Genomic DNA, 17,985 nt, shown 5'->3' with positions numbered 1-17,985 from the left:
AAATTGCCATGCGCACTTCCACCTTAGTTATTTCTCGTTTACCGATGACCAACATAACCCGAGCGACCTGTCCAACAAATGCTTCTACAGTTGGAGAACTCCTAGATACGGTTTGGAAGATCATAGACTTCAGTTCTTACAAAGTTCCAGTAACAGTCATATTAGTTGCATAGCATAGCATAGCATAGCAATAGTGCTGTTTAGCTCCAGGCCTGCATTGATGTATCCATAAATAAGTTAGTCTAAGTTAGATTAAGACTAAGTCTACTTATGTAGGTAGACTGCACCACCTCCATCACCTCCATATAAACAAGGAAACAGATCGACCACACCAGTCAAAACCAAACAGCGAAGGTCTTGTTATGTCCACACATAAGCAGGTGCATTTTGTAATGCATATCCTTGACGATCAGATGCTGATTCACTTGGCCTGAGTTTGGAATGCGTGCTGTTTAAAGTACATTCTCAGAACATGTCATGGAGTTATCCCATCTGACTGTACCACATGTCCTCTCTGTCTGTGTGTTGTCCATCTGTTCACACAGGAGGAAGAGTTCACAGTTGTTTGAGCGTGTTGTTAAAAAGCGCGACCGTCGCTCTAAGAGGGATAAGAAAGAGAAACCGAATGTGTGTGTTTGTGTGTGTGTGTGTGTGTTGCTAAGCATTGTCTGCGTGGGTTTATGAAGAAGCCTAATAGCATGTGTGTGTGTGTGTGTGTGTGTGTGTGTTGCTAAGCATTGTCTGCGTGGGTTTATGAAGAAGCCTAATAGCATGTGTGTGTTTGTGTGTGTGTGTGTGTGTGTTGCTAAGCATTGTCTGCGTGGGTTTATGAAGAAGCCTAATAGCATGTGTGTGTGTGTGTGTGTGTGTGTGTGTGTTGCTAAGCATTGTCTGCGTGGGTTTATGAAGAAGCCTAATAGCATGCTTGTGGTTTGTTGTGTAACAGAAAATTATGATATAATACGATGTTGAGGAGATTTAGACATACATAAGCAGCTAAAATAGTCACGGTTGCCAGGAAAACACAATCATACCGTAAGAGTATGTTGTTAATGCTATAAAACCTAGAGAAGTATACATTCGAAAATGAGAGGTTATGCAGTCTATTTAGTACAAACTAGAGGTCACGAACTTCAAGCGACCAAATTTCACTAGCAATATCTGTCTGACAGTGTCCCCTCTTCAAATTGGGGTCAGCAGACACGCTGACACTGGAAAGAGCAAGAGGGAGGGAGAGCGAGAGAACTACAGCGAAGGAGACAGTTGACTCTCGAAATAGCAAGAGAGAGCGAGTAGGAGTGAGACAGAGTTGAATTTAGCTCACAGGCAACAAGACATGAGAACATACTGTATATACGATCTTAATTTGAGCCAGTTGCTGCAGCAGGAAAATAATCCTGCAGCAACAAGAAACGTGAGTTATAATCAATGGACCTTTTTGTAGGGTTTGATACACTTTTTGTACGGGAAAATTTAAGTCTGATAGTTCAAAGTTGAAATGACAAACTTTAGAGGCCTTTTTTAAACCCTAAATACACTACAAGTAAAACATGTGCTGCATTGCAGGAAAGTTATCCTGCAATAGGGTGATCATATTAAGATCCTACATCTGTAGAGGGGACCATGTCGGGCCTTAGCAACACCTGTGACAACGGCCATAGCAAGACCATAGCAATAGATTACACCATGGTCTCTCTAAGCTACTGAACCATAACAGAAGTCAGGTGATTTCTGTCTGTAGAATTCTACTGTCTATGAGGTATTTGACTTTGAACAGAAGAAGCACACACTGTCTCAGACCTCAGGTGGGTGACAGAACAGACACCATGGTTTTAGCACAATTCACCATGGGTGTTCTGTTTAATGTAATGTGCAGATGGCTTGGTCAGTGTGCCGTTTCTGTTTGGCAAAGACAACAACTTGGCTGCCCTTTTGATGTTGCCAAACAAGGTTATGACTTATTATACAATGGGTGGGTCTAATCCTGAATGCTGATTGGTTAAAACTGCATTCCAGCCGGTGTCTATTCCACAAGTTAAATCTATGACGTTAAAATGCCTGTTTACTCTGTTCCATCTGACTGCGAAGTCCACTGTCTCATCAGCCCAGCCAGACAATGTATAAACTTGATCTCCACTATAACGAGCATCTAGACATTATCTCGCATTTCTTTTAGACTGACGTTTAGTTTTCAACAGCGGAGATTTGTATAAACCTTGCTGTCTGTCTCTCCAAAATTTGCAACATTGTTTTAATATTCAAAATTCGATTTCCAGCTGTCACATAGCAATGAGTTGGGTTGAGACAGACAGACAGGCAGTTTTTCTCAGCCGGTCGAAATCACGAGTCAGCATAATTTTTATGGACGTATACAAATAAATATCAATAAAAAAACTGGTAAACGAAACAATAACAGCTAGATTGCAGTCTTTCCAGCTTCAGTTTGAAGTGATTGTGTTAGCTGTGTTGTTGGCTAGCTGCTCTGAACAACAGTGTCCTGATGAGAGTGCATCATTAGCTCATTTGTTATGGATGTATCAAATAAATGTCACGAGAAAGCAGCTTAAACAAATGCAAATAAAATGTTATTGGTCACATACACATGTTTAGCAGATGTTATTGCGGGTGTAGCGAAATGCTTGAGTTCCTAGCTCCAGCAGTGCAGTAGTTTCTAACAATACACACAAATCTAAAAGTAAAAGAATGGAATTTATAAATATTTGGACAAGTGGCATTGACTAGAATACTGTAGAATGCAGTATATAAACTCAGCAAAAAAAGATACATCTCTTTTTCAGGACCCTGAAATATCTTCATTGTAAAGGGTTTAAATACTGTTCCCCATGCTTGTTCAATGAACCATAAACAATTAATGAACAAGCACCTGTGGAACGGTCGATAAGACACTAACAGCTTAGAGAAGGTATGCTATTAAGGTCACAGTTATTAAAACTTAGGACACTAAAGAGGCCTTTCTACGGACTCTGAAAAACACCAAAAGAAAGATGCCCAGGGTCCCTGCTCATCTGCGTGAACATGCCTTAGGCATGCTGCAAGGAGGCATGAGGACTGAAGATGTGGCCAGGGCAATAAATTGCTATGTCCGTACTGTGAGACGCCTAAGACAGCGCTACAGGGAGACAGGACGGACAGCTGGTCGTCCTCGCAGTGGCAGACCACGTGTAACAACACCTGCACAGGATCGGTACATCCGAACATCACACCTGCGGGACAGGTACAGGATGGCAACAACAACTGCCCGAGTTACACCAGGAACGTACACTCCCAACATAAGTGCTCAGACTGTCCGCAATAGGCTTGAGAGGCTGGACTGAGGGCTTGTAGGCTTGTTGTAAGGCATGTCCTCACCCGACATCACTGGCAACAACGTCGCATATGGGCACAAACCCACCGTTGCTGGACCAGACAGGACTGGCAAAAAGTGCTCTTCACTGACGAGTTGCGGTTTTGTCTCACCAGGGGTGATGGTCAGATTCGCATTTATCGTCGAAGGCGTGAGCGTTACACAGAGGCCTGTACTCTGGAGCGGGATCGATTTGGAGGATGAGGGTCCGTCATGGTCTGGGGCGGTGTGTCACAGCATCATCGGACTGAGGTTGTTGTCATTGCAGGCAATCTCAACGCTGTGCGTTACAGGGAAGACATCCTCCTCCCTCATGTGGTACCCTTCCTGCAGGCTCATCCTGACATGACCCTCCAGCATGACAATGCCACCAGCCATACTGCTCATTCTGTGCATGATTTCCTGCAAGACAGGAATGTCAGTGTTCTGCCATGGCCAGCGAAGAGCCCGGATCTCAATCCCATTGAGCACGTCTGGGACCTGTTGGATCGAAGGGTGAGGGCCAGGGCCATTCCCCCCAGAAATGTCTGGGAACTTGCAGGTGCCTTGGTGGAAGAGTGGGGTAACATCTCACAGCAAATCTGGTGCAGTCCATGAGGAGGAGATGCACTGCAGTACTTAATGCAGCTGGTGGCCACACCAGATACTGACTGTTACTTTTGATTTTGACCTCCCCCCTTTGTTCTGGGACACATTATTCAATTTCTGTTAGTCACATGTCTGTGGAACTTGTTCAGTTTATGTCTCAGTTGTTGAATCTTGTTATGTTCATACAAATATTTACACATGTTAAGTTTGCTGAAAATAAACGCAGTTGACAGTGAGAGGACGTTTCGTTTTTTGCTGAGACTCGTGTTCCAATATTTAAGTGACCAGTGATTCCATCTCTATGTTCATAGGTCAGCAGCCTCTAAGGTGCAGGGTGGTAGCCGGCTAGTGATGGCTATTTAACAGTCTGATGGCCTTGAGATAGAAGCTGTTTTTCAGCCTCTCGGTCTCAGCTTTGATGCACCTGTACTGACCTCACCTTTTGGATGCTAGCGGGGTGAACAAGCCGTGGCTCGGGTGGTTGATGTCCTTGATGATCTTTTTGTCCTTCATGTGACATCGGGTGCTGTAGCTGTCCTGAAGAGCAGGCAGTGTGCCCCTGGTGATGCGTTGGGCAGACTGCACCACTCTCTGGAGAGCCCTGCATTTGCGGGCGGTGCATTTACAGTACCAGGCGGTAATACACCCCAACAGGTTGCTCTCAATTGTTCATCTGTAAAAGTTTGTGAGGCTCTTGAGAGCCAAGACTAATTTCTTCATCCTCCTGAGGTTCTTCTTCACCACACAGTCTGTGTGGGTGGACCATTTTAGATTGTCAGTGATGTGTACGCAGAGGAACATGAAGCTTTTCACCTTCTCCACTGCTGTCCTGTCGATATGGGTGGGGGCGTGATCCCTCTGCTGTCTCCTGAAGTCTATGATCAGTTCCTTAGTTTTGTTGACGTTGAGGGAGAGGTTATTTTCCTGGCACCACTCCGCCAGGGCCCTCACCTCCTCCCTGTAGGCGGTCTCATCATTGTTGGTAATCAGGCCTGCTACTGTTGTGTCATCTACAAACTTGATGATTGAGTTGGAGGCGTGTGTCATGACTGAACAGGGAGTACAGGAGAGGCTGAGCACGCATCCTTGTGGGGCCCCAGTGTTGAAGATCAGCGTAGTGTAGGTGTTGTTTCCTACCTTCACCACCTGGGGGTGGCCCGTCAGAAAGTCCAGGACCCAGTTGCACAGGGAGAGGTTGAGACCCAGGGCCTCCAGCTTGATGATGAGCTTGGAGGGTATTACGGTGTTGAAGGCTGAGCTGTTGTCAATGAACATCATTCTTAGATAGGTATTCCTCTTGTCCAGATGGGATAGGGTTGTGTGCAGTGTAATGGTGATTGCATCATCTGTGGATCTTTTGGGGCGGTATGCAAATTTAAGTGGGTCTAGGGTGTCAGGTAAGGTGGAGGTGACATGATCCTTAACTAGCCTCTCAAATCACTTCATGATGACAGAAGTGAGAGCTACAGGGTGATAGTCATTTAGTTCAGTTACCTTTGCTTTCTTGGGTACAGGAACAGTGGTGGACATCTTGAAGCAAGTGGGGACAGCAGACTGGGATAGGGAGAGATTCAATATGTCCGTAAACACTCCAGCCAGCTGGTCTGCGCATGCTCTGAGGACGCAGCTAGGGATGCTGTCTGGGCCGACAGCCTTGCAAGGGTTAACACACATTAATGTCTTACTCATGTCAGCCATGGAGAACAAGAGCCCACAGTCCTTGGGAGCGGGCGGTGTCAGTGGCACTGTGTTATTCTCAAAGCGGGCGAAGAAAGTGTTTAGCTTGTTCTGGAGCAAGACGTCGGTGTCCGCAATGTGGCTGGTTTTCCCTTTTAATCCATGATCGTCTGGAGTCCCTGCCACATACGGCTTGGGTCTGAGCCGTTGAATTGCGACTCCACTTTGTCTCTGTACTGACGTTTTTCCTGTTTGATTGCCTTTCGGAGGGCATAACTGCACTGTTTGTATTCGACCATATTGCCAGTCACCTTGCCGTGGTTAAATGTGGTGGTTCGCGCAAGGCAATGCTGCCGTCTATCCACGTTTTTTTGTTTGGGTAGGTTTTACTAGTCACAGTGGGAACAACATCCGCTGTACACTTCCTGATTAACTCAGTCACTGTGTTCGTGAATACGTCAATGCTATTCTCAGAGGCAACCCGGAACATATCCCATTCCGTGTGATCAAATGCACCTACTTTGTTTTTAATTTTTTTTATTCAACCTTTATTTAATCTGGCAAGTCAGTTACGAACAAATTCTTTTTTTTTTCTTTTTTTTTTAAGGGGTGGATCAGCTTAATATTGCGGAAAGAATGTTGCTTCCAATGTAATCGTCTGCATCATTTCCAATCCCCCATATTTTTTGGGGTAAATATATATATCCATACACGTATGCATACATATACACATATATACATACACATACCTATATAGACATACATACTTTTTTAAAGAATATACCTTTATTATTATTCCCCGCAAACCCTACCACCGATCCCCCAATTGGAGTAAACTGATAAACATTTCTGTTTTTACCTTCAATTTATACATCTTATACACATTTTACAGACACAGTCTACTTTATAATAGTTCTCTCTTGTTTGTTCTTAGTCCTTCCTCTATTTCTGTTGTCCATCCAGTTTGATTTCCACTTGTAACTGTGCTATTTCACAAAAGCTCCGCCCCTATACACATTTCACAGATCCCGTATGCCCTACATTGTTTATCTTGTTATTAGTCCCACCCTTCAGCTCCACTCAACCCTTCCCATCTATCTTCCAACATCATCCATTTCGGATTTTTATTTGCCATATATTTTTCAACTGTGCTGTGATGCTTCACAAAAGATTTGAATTTTCCTATTCTCATAGCTTCCACGGATTGTAAATTAAAAATAAACATTTTTGCTAAAATAATTATTATATTATTGATTGATTGACTATGGCTTTTCAAATCCCCCAGTATTGCTATCTGTAGCGTTAGTTCTACGCAAATGTTGCAATTCTTCAGCCATTCCTGGACCTGTGACCAAAAACGAGCTACATACGGACAATACCAAAATAAATGATCTAGTGACTCTGCCTCCTCACAGCAGAATCTGCAGAGCTGGGAAGATTGTATCCCCCATATATATAACATTCTATTAGTTGCAAGAATTTTGTACAGTAATTTAAATTGAAAAATTCGAAGTTTTGAATCCGGCGTTGTTTTGCGTATCAATTCATAAACCATGTGCCATGGAATGGGTACATCAAAAATCTCTTCCCAACTATTTTGTAATTTATATGGCACAGCTGTCAGTTTTTTGGTCCTTAAATAAAATTGGTATATGTTTTTATTTATCACACTTTTCTTTAACCATTTATGTTCTTTAATATAGGGCCGACATACAAGTTCCTTACTTTTTTCCCCTTCTACTTGCCTCTTCCATTTTTGTGGTAATGCTGCAATTAATTGGTTGTAATTTTGGGTAGAGCAGACATTTCCATATGTCTGTGTTAGCTGCATGTGTGACATTACTCCACCAGTCCTATTTATGATATCATTCACAAAAATTATACCTTTTTTAAACATTTCTTCGATAAATACAGTTTTTTTATCAATTACTATATTTGAATTTAACCACAATATTTGTTGTACTATTTGTTCGGACCTTTCAGGTGGATTAAACTGAAATTGCAACCAACTTTCTAAGGCTTGTTTAAAAAATAAAGATATTTTGGAGATTATTTCCTTTTCAAACAACCGAAAGTGAGCAGGTGTAATCTGAATAAAGGGAAAAAGGCCCTTCTTGAACATAGGATGAGACATTCGTACCAATTTACTAGAGAACCAGTTTGGATTTAAGTATAACTTTTGTATGACTGATGCCTTTAGTGAGAGGTCTAACGCTTTAATATTTAATAATTTCTGCCCTCTGAATTCATATTCGTTATATAAATAGGCCCTTTTAATTTTATCTGGCTTGCCGTTCCAAATAAAATGGAATATTTTTTGTTCATATAATTTAAAAAGCAGGTCACTAGGTGTAGGCAAAACCATAAGCAAATAGGTAAACTGTGATATGATTAAAGAGTTAATCAGGGTGATTTTCCCACAAATAGACAGGTATTTTCCTTTCCATGGTAGCAAGATCTTATCTATTTTTGCTAACTTTCTATAAAAATTTATTGGAGTGAGATCATTTCTTTCTTTTGGGATTTGTATACCGAGTATGTCCACATCTCCGTCAGACCATTTAATTGGTAAACTACATGGCAATGTAAAATGTGTATTTTTTAGTGATCCAATACGTAATATGGTACATTTATCATAATTTGGTTTTAATCCAGAGAGGATAGCAAATGTATCTAGATCCTCTAAGAGGCCGTGGAGAGACTCTAGTTGTGGTTTTAAAAGAAAACATGAATCATCAGCGTACAATGACACCTTCGTTTTTAGGCCCTGGATTTCTAATCCCTTAATATTAATGTTTGATCTAATTTTAACAGCTAACATTTCGATGGCAATAATAAATAGATATGCCGATAGTGGACAACCTTGTTTTACTCCTCTAGACAGTTTAAAACTTTCTGAGATGTAGCCATTATTTACTATTTTACACCTAGGGTTACTATACATAATTTTAACCCATTTTATAAGAGATTCCCCAAAATTGAAATATTCTAGGCATTTATATATAAACTCCAGTCGTACTTTATCAAAAGCCTTTTCAAAATCAGCTATGAAAACCAGGCCCGGTGTCCCCGATATTTCATAGTGTTCTATTGTTTCCAGTACTTGCCTTATATTATCTCCAATGTATCGTCCATGTAAAAAACCTGTCTGATTAGGATGAATAATATCTGACAACTTTTTTTATTCTATGCGCCAAGCATTTTGCTAGGATTTTTGCATCACAACACTGAAGTGTAAGAGGTCTCCAATTTTTTAAATGGACTGGATCTTTATATATACCACTTGGGTCCTGTTTCAGTAATAATGATATCACACCTTCTTGTTGCGTGTCTGATAATCTATCATTTATATAGGAGTGGTTAAAACAAGCTAATAATGGTCCTTTGAGTATATAATTTTTTTTTTTTTATACTTCCACTGGTATGCCATCCAGCCCTGGAGTTTTCCCATCCTTAAAGGCCCCAATTGCATCAAGTAGTTCCTCCTCTGTAATTAGGCCTTCACATGAGTCTTTCTGTACAGATGTTAATTTTACATTATTATTAGGAAAAAAATCCATACAATTAGTTTCAGTTAGTGGAGATGGAGGAGCCTGAAACGAAAACATATTCTTAAAGTACTTTACTTCCTCTTTCAAAATATCATTTGGTGAATCATGCGTGACTCCATCATTTGTATCAAGTTTTAATACGTTTTTTTTGGTAGCATTTCTATATTGAAGATTGAAAAAGAATTTGGTGCATTTTTCCCCATATTCCATCCAGTTCGCTTTATTTTTATAATATATTACACTGGATCTTTCTTGAATAAGTTCCTCCATTTCTTTTTGTTTTTCCTCTAACTTATTCTGTGCCTCTATGGTACCGTTTTTATTGTTATCTAACTGTACTGTTAGTCCTTCAATTTCCTTTGTTAATATGGACTCTTTTGATCTAAATTGCTTTTGTTTTATAGATGAGTACTGAATTGCATGGCCTCTAAAAGGCACACTTAAAAGTGTCCCATACAATATGGGGATCTGCTGTACCTATGTTATGTCTAAAAAAATCAGTTATAAATTCTTCTGTCCTAGTTCTAAACAATTTATCATCTAGTAGGCTTTGATTAAATTTCCAATATCCTCGCCCACGTGGAAATTCTGTAAGAGTAATATATATGCCAATTATGTGATGGTCCGACCGCATTCTGTCCCCTATCAAACACTTTTTAACTTTTGGTGCCAGAGAGAATGATATAAGAAAGTAATCAAGGCGACTAGCTTGATTAAGCCTCCGCCATGTATATCTCACTAGGTCAGGGTATTTAAGTCTCCATATATCCACTAATTCCAATATATCCATGACATTCCTGATTTCCTTAAGTGCCTGAGGGTGATAGTTTGTAGTGTGATTTCCTTTCCGGTCCATAGAGGTATTTAAGACCGTATTAAAATCTCCCACTATAATAATAGAGTCTAGTGTTGCTTGTAGAGTTGATACATTCTTATATATATTGTCAAAGAAGCTTGGATCATCATTATTCGGACCGTATAGGTTAATAAGCCATATCTGTTTATTGTCCAATAACATATTTAAAATAATCCATCTACCTTGAGGATCTGTTTGGACAAGTTGCACATTTGGATCAAAATTACTGTTAATTAAAACCATCACCCCTTTTGAATTTCTTTGCCCATGGGAGAAATATATTTCGCCCCCCCAATTATTTTTCCACAAAACTTCATCTAAAACTGTTGAATGGGTTTCCTGTAAACAATAGATATTATAATCCTTCTCTTTTAGCCAGGTAAATACTGATCGTCTTTTCTTATTATCTGCTGAGCCATTACAATTGTAACTGGCTATACTTATTTCACCACTTACCATAATGAGACACACCTTTCAATTATTTTTATCAAAATATATGTTTGTAAACGTCCTATTAAAAAGTTACATAATGATTGAGTGTCTATATAGTTGTACCATGATATTTGCATTGCTACTAAGTAAACCTCCAATTGGTCCCTACTATTCCACCCGCTAAAAGCCCTCATCTCGAGTTGGGTTGTCATCCCAATGCCCGGCAGACCACCCTCGACCCCCTGTATCCCATAGCCCTGGACCGACTGGGATCCATCCTTTGAAAAGAGCACACAGTGCCATTTACGAACAAATTCTTATTTACAATGACGGCCTACCAAAAGGCATAAGGCCTCCTGTGGGGACAGGGGCTGGGATTTAAAAAATAATAATAAATTATTAGGAAAAAATATAGGACAAAACACACATCACGACAAGAAAGACAACACAGCACAACGTAAAGAGAGACCTGAGACAACAACATGGCAAGGCAGCAAAACATGACAACACAGCATGTTAGCAACACAACATGACAAAAACATGGTAGCAACACATGGTAGCAGCACAAAACATAGTACAAACATTATTGGGCACAGACAACGGCAAAAGGGCAAGAAGGTAGAGACAAAAAATACATCATGCAAGCAGCCACAACTGTCAGTAAGTGTGTCCATGATTGAGTCTTTGAATGAAGAGATTGAGGTAAATCTGTCCAGTTTGAGTGTTTGTTGCAGCTTGTTCCAGTCGCTAGCTGCAGCGAACTGAAAAGAAGAGCGACCCAGTGATGTGTGTGCTTTGGGGACCTTTAACAGAATGTGACTGGCAGAACGGGTGTTGTATGTGGAGGATGAGGGTTACTGTAGATATCTCAGATAAGGGGGGATTGAGCCCTAAGAGGGTTTTATAAATAAGCATCAACCAGTAGGTCTTGCGACGGGTATACAGTGATGACCAGTTTACAGAGGAGTATAGAGTGCAGTGATGTGTCCTATAAGGAGCATTGGTGACAAATCTGATGGCCGAATGGTAAAGAACATCTAGCCGCTCGAGAGCACCCGTACCTGCCGATCTATAAATCATGTCTCCGTAATCTAGCATGGGTAAGGATGGTCATCTGAATCAGGGCTAGTTTGGCAGCTGGGGTGAAAGAGGAGCGATTACGATAGAGGAAACCAAGTCTAGATTTAACTTTAGCCTGCAACTTTGACATGTGCTGAGAGAAGGACTGTGTATCATCTAGCCATACTCTCAAGTACTTGTATGAGGTGACTACCTCAAGCTCTAAATCCTCAGAGGTAGTAATCACACCTGTGGGGAGAGGGGCATTCTTCTTACCGAACCACATTTACCTTTGTTTTGGAGGTGTTCAGAACAAGGTTAAGGGTAGAGAAAGCTTGTTGGACACTAAGAAAGCTTTTGTTATAGAGCATTTAACACAAAATCCGGGGAGGGGCCAGCTGAGTATAAGACTGTATCATTTGCATATAAATGGATGAGAGAGCTTCCTACTGCCTGAGCTATGCTGTTGATGTAAATTGAGAAGAGAGTGGGGCCTAGGATCGAGCCTTGGGTACTCATTTGGTGACAGGCAGTGGCTGAGACAGCAGATTTTCTGACTTTAAATACTGCACTCTTTGAGAGAGGTGGTTAGCAAACCAGGCCAAAGACCCCTCACAGACACCAATATTTCTTGTCCGCTCACAAGAATGGAATGGTCTACCGTATCAAAAGCTTTGGCCAAGTCAGTAAAAACAGCAGCACAACATTGCTTAGAATCAAGGGCAATGGTGACATCATTGAGGACTTTTAAGGTTGCAGTGACACATCCATAACCTGAGCGGAAAACCATATTACATACCAGAGAGAATACTATAGACATCAAGAATGCCAGTCAGTTGATTATTGACAAGTTTTTCCAAAACTTTTGATAAACAGGGCAACATAGAAATAGGCCTATAAGAATTAGGATCAGCTTGATCTCCCCCTTTAAATAAAGGACGGAATGTTGCTGCCTTCCAAGCAATGGGAACCTCCCCATAAAGGAGGGGACAGGTTAAAAAGGTTGGAGATATGCTTGGCGATGATAGGGGCACCAACCTTAAAGAAGGAAGGGTCTAAACCATCTGACCTAGATGTTTTTTGGGGGTCAAGTTTCAGGAGCCCGTTTTGCACCTCGGACTCAGTGACTGTCTGCAGGGAGAAACTTTGTAGTGGGGAAGGGGAAAAAGAGGGAGAAGCACCGGGGATAGTCACATTTAGAAGGGGTGGGAGATGAGGAAATGTTGGGCTGGCAAGGAGGAATGGCAGAGTCAAATAGGAATCCTGACTTAATAAAGTGGTGATTAAAGAGCTCAGCCATGTGCTTCTTGTCAGTAACAACCACATCATCAACATGAAGGGACATGGGCAGCTGTGAGGAGGAGGGTTTATTCTCCAGGTCTTCATTCATTTTCCAGAACTTCATTGGGTTAGACCCACAGAGAAAGAACTGCTCCTTAAAGTAACTAACTTTGGCCTTCTGGATAGCCTGAGTGCACTTATTTCTCATGTGCCTGAACGAGAGCCAGTCAGCCTGAGTATGCGTGTGCCAAGCCTATAGCCCTCCTGATGTCGTTTGACCCCACATAGACGACGACAGCATCAGCTCCCTGCAGCTGTCATAGAATAGTCAGAAGCAGCCTTGTAATGTCCTGTACTCGTGCTCCTGGGTAGCACAGGGTTTTTGCCCTGGGCACCAAGGTGTTTCTTACAATAGAACTGTCGATGATGACAACTGGTGCAATGGCTGATGAAGTCCGGTCGTTCTTTCGCCTTGAGGACCGAAGAGTGGTGGGGCCCGATGGACCCGAGCCAGTTGTAGTATCCATCGTGGAGGATGAATAGGCCGGAGTACCTCCGGATCCGATCTCGAACCACAATCCCCCAGGGAAGATCGCGCCGGAACCTCTAGATCCCAGGGCAGCAAAGCTGTTTCTGGTCTGTGTCCGGTCCGGGCTTAATATCTCCAATGAGGCTCCCGTTACCAGAGGACGCTGTTTCGACTTCCATGGCGAGTGACATATCTCCATGGCTGGTTGGTAATATCGAGAACAGGAACATCCCCCAAGTCATCCAGGAGCGTCCTACTAGCTCCATTCTTCCAGGGAAGGGGGATACCCCTTCGTGGGAGGGATCCCTGCAGAGTACTGGCCAGTCGGCTGTGGAGAGCCGACACGGCGGCGAGACTTCCATCAGGCCAGAGCGGCGTCCTGCTACTGGGGTAAAAGAGAGAAAAAGTAAGCGGGTGTGGATTCCCCCAGTAGCTTGTATAGATTCGCTACTTGTTTGCTAAGAGTAGTCCCTTCAATCCTGTAGTCCTCTACAAGCAAACAGTTGCTACATTGAAAGTCTGGGTGGTCCAAATTGTCCCTTAACAAAGCAGCCGACCGGCCGTTACTCTGATTGTGTTGTTGATTGCAGAAAGAGTCAGGTGTCCACCAGGCATAGGTATGCTTGGAGGAATATTGGAAAGTCCAAGCAGGTTCTCTGACCATGTGTCTCTCTCTCGCTCTCTCCCCCTCTATCTCTCTCTCTCTCGCTTTCCACACATTCCTTCTCATCTCCCTTTCACTGTTTAATTATATCCATTTCCCCCTTTCCTCTCTTTGCTTTCTCCCCCCTAATGACTTCCACTAGGACCTATTTTTAGCCCTCTCACTTTCTCACACTTGACACCATTTGCAGTGTGCCCTCAGGGCGTCATCGCTGAGATTGTTCATCTGTGACGGCATGGTTTGGTGTCTGTAGGCTGTATGTATCGACCCTCTCTCTCTTTGCCCGCAATCTGCTTTCTGATAGCTTTCTATGCTTTCTAATAGTTGGCCACATCTATGTAGTCCATTTGACTAGTCCTGAGAGAAAATTGTCCTCTGCCCCTTGGGCAATATCTGCTCCGCGATGTACAATCTGGCTGGCGATGAGATGTTCTTTTAAATTGGCCACGATTTAACACAGCATAGATAGACACAATGCATCCGTTTGTGTCATCTTTGAGACAGGCACAGCGATCTGATGCGCTTGTACTAAAATCAAATGTATTGTTCTCTAGAGAACAGCGTGTGTTGTGTTTTTCCTAATGGCTCCAATTCAAAGGCCCAATGCCTGACTTGATTTAACAATGTTAAAGCAACAGGCCAACTTACTGCATGTTTTCCCTGGGCTGTGTGCTGTTTCTGATGTGTCTGTGTCTGTGTGTTATTCCAGGGCAGACAGGAGGGGGTGGAGATTGACCCCTGGGAGGATGCAGACAACAGTATTTACAGAGTTACTGACCGTTTCGGGTTTCTGCAGTAAGTCAAACTGAGGTTTCTGTGTACAGTATTGTAAACATTACTTGACTGGCAGAATCTTACTGTTGTCGTCCGTTCTTTTTCCACAGTGACGAGGATCTGCCAGCCCCTAGTGCACATGAGGAGAAGGTAAGAAGTGGAAATGCAATATATGCATCAAAAGAGTCAGAGACACACTACAGTTTCCATTAAGTGGTGTACAGAAGCTACTAACTAACCTTTCAAGTGTGACCTCTAACATATAGAGGTGTAATGTTCCTTGTATAGCTGTAGTGTGTGTGTGTGTGTGTGTGTGCGTGGAAATGTGTCAATGCTTAGTGCGTGCTCGATGTGTATGTATTAGCCAATCAATGACCTCCCGCTAACTTAGTGAAACCCTGTAGCAGGGCCACATGCCCCAGGCATCCATCTAAGGGGAAGCCGATCCTTAGGCATCTCACACACTTCTAGAATGGGAGCTATGCTTCCTCACACCTTAGAACCGGTCATGTGGCCGTGACTGATTCAATTAATAGCACATTTAACCTTGGGCAGAACTTGATAAGCTCTCCTCAGTGTTACATGTCAATACAGTACAAACCAACACATGCCAGTCATAGCAGTGGGGGCAGGACACCAGGTTCCCATGTCAAGTGATCTTTTATATGATCCCACAAAGAGCGTTAATTTGGTTGTAGTTTTCGAAGAAACATTGTAAATACTGTGTTCTGTACTGTACTATACTCTGTGTGTAAATGCGTCTCGTTAATGTAAATGTGTCTTCATTTTGCGTGCATAACATTTTGCCTAGTTTAAAATGTCTTTTCGGGTTTCGCCCTGACAGAAAAAGAACCTGGAAATTGAAAGGGTAGAAAAATGGCTGAAGATGGTGAAAAAATGGGATAAATACTGTAACAGTGACAGGGTGAGAATCTCTCTCTCTCTCTCTCGCTCTCTCTCTCACTTACACAGACACACACCACACCCTTCACTTGTGTTTATAAATGTTTATAATAGTCTTAAATACTCACTGAACATTTACACTCCTGCCTCAACTCCCCATTTTGCGTATCCCCGTTCTCCCCCTTGTCTAACCCCTGTCTCTCCTGTGTCCCCCTGCTCTCCTCTCAGATGGTAAAGCGTGTGTATAAGGGTCTCCCCCTGCAGCTGAGAGGCCAGGCCTGGGCCCTGATGCTGGATGTGGAGAAGGTGAAGAATGAGAACGAGGGGAAGTATGAGGTAAAAGAGTACCCAGTATCTAACACGTGCGCACACACACACACACACACACACACACTGTTGATTCATCAAGCATCTACTCTAAACAGTGCATGGGTGTAGCCAGCGTTTAACAACACACAGGGATTTGATACCATGCTCCAAACAACACAATGCAGTCTAAAGCCAGTGATCACTCAGGACCACTAAACCATGAAATCTCTGCTGTTATGATTTGAAGGCGACTGCTGCTTCAGGTCTCAGGGAAAGTGATTGTCATTGTGCTAGGCTCTGCTATCCGTAACCAGGTTCACTACATGGGCAGAGTCAATGAAAGAAAACCTATTCAACAATACTAAAAACCCTGAATACCCGGCCAGAGATGAATACCCTGTGATTCAACAATGGTATGATACGGTAATGTCCCTGTCTTCCCCCTACATTTATACAAAGTGGGATTCAAATTGATTTAATAAAAAAAAAATGTCTACAATCTACACAAAATTCTCTGTAATGTCAAAGTATTAATGGAACATAAAACACTAATATATTTTAAATTAGATAAGTATTCAATACATGTCAGAATCACTTGGCAGTGATAACATCTGTGAGTCTTTCTGGGCAAGTCTCTGTACAATATTCTTCAAGCTCTGTCAGGTTTGTTGTTGATCATTGGTGTACAGCTATTTTTATGTCTTGCCATAGATTTTCAAGCTGATTTAAGTCAAAACTGTAACTAGGCCACTCAGGAACATTCAATGTCGTATTGGTAAGTAACTCCAGTCTATATTTGGCGTTGCGTTTTAGGTTATTGTCCTGCTGAAAGGCGGATTTGTTTTTTCCTCTAGGGCTTTGCCTGTGCTTAGCTCTACTCCGTTTATTTTTATCCAAAACAGAAAAATCCCTAGTCCTTTCCAATGACAAGCATACCCATAACGTGATGCAGCCACCACCATGCTTGAAAATATGAAGAGTGGAACTCAGTGACTTGTTGTGTTGGATTTGCCCCAAACATACAGTGGGTTTTTTTTTCTTTTTCTTTTTTCTTTCACCTTTATTTAACCAGGTAGGCCAGTTGAGAACAAGTTCTCATTTACAACTGCGACCTGGCCAAGATAAAGCAAAGCAGTGCGACAAAAACAACAACACAGAGTTACACATGGGATAAACAAACGTACAGTCAATAACACAATAGAAAGATCTGTATACAGTGTGTGCAAATTAAGTAAGGAGGTAAGGCAATAAATAGGCCATAGTGGCGAAGTCATTACAATTTAGCAATTAACACTGGAGTGATAGATGTGCAGATGAGCATGTGCAAGTAGAAATACTGGTGTGCAAAGAGGAGAAAACTAAAACAAATATGGGATGAGGTAGGTAGTTGGTTTGGTGGGCTATTTACAGATGGGCTGTGTACAGCTGCAGCAATCGGTAAGCTGCTCTGACAGCTGATGCTTAAAGTTAGTGAGGGAGATATAAGTCTCCAACTTCAGTGATTTTTGCAATTCGACACAGTCATTGGCAGCAGAGAACTGGAAAGAAAGGTGGCCAAAGGAGGTGTTGGCTTTGGGGATGACCAGTGAAATATACCTGCTGGAGCACGTGCTACGGGTGGTTGTTGCTATGGTGACCAGTGAGCTGAGATAAGATGGAGCTTTACCTAGCAAAGACTTATAGATGACTGGAGATGCTTAATATGAGTCTGGAAGGAGAGTTTACAGTCTAGCCAGGCACCTAGGTATTTATAGTTGTCCACATATTCTAAGTCAGAACCGTCCAGAGTAGTGATGCTAGTCGGGCGAGCAGGTGCGGGCAGCGATCAGTTGAAAAGCATGCATTTCATTTTACTAGCATTTAAGAGCAGTTGGAGGCCATGGAAGGAGTGTTGTATGGCATTGAAGCTTGTTTGGAGGTTTGTTAACACCAAAGAAGGGCCAGATGTATACAGAATGGTGTCGTCTGTGTAGAGTTGGATCAGAGAATCACCCGCAG

General features: G+C 42.3%; 1 protein-coding gene across 1 annotated transcript in view; it reads left to right on the top strand.

Annotated features, from left to right (window-relative positions):
- Positions 1–17,985, top strand: part of si:ch211-288d18.1 (USP6 N-terminal-like protein) — a 34,549-nt gene that overhangs the window by 3,403 nt on the left and 13,161 nt on the right. The window contains exons 3-6 of the mRNA XM_038990178.1: positions 14,711–14,796; positions 14,886–14,925; positions 15,620–15,700; positions 15,907–16,014. Of these exons, the coding sequence (XP_038846106.1) occupies positions 14,711–14,796; positions 14,886–14,925; positions 15,620–15,700; positions 15,907–16,014 (315 nt within the window). The remainder of the gene's footprint in view (positions 1–14,710; positions 14,797–14,885; positions 14,926–15,619; positions 15,701–15,906; positions 16,015–17,985) is intronic.

The sequence above is a fragment of the Salvelinus namaycush genome, chromosome 1 (assembly GCF_016432855.1).
Source record: "Salvelinus namaycush isolate Seneca chromosome 1, SaNama_1.0, whole genome shotgun sequence".
Classification (NCBI taxonomy): Eukaryota; Metazoa; Chordata; class Actinopteri; order Salmoniformes; family Salmonidae; genus Salvelinus; species Salvelinus namaycush.
This window is presented reverse-complemented; position numbering and strand designations above follow the sequence as displayed.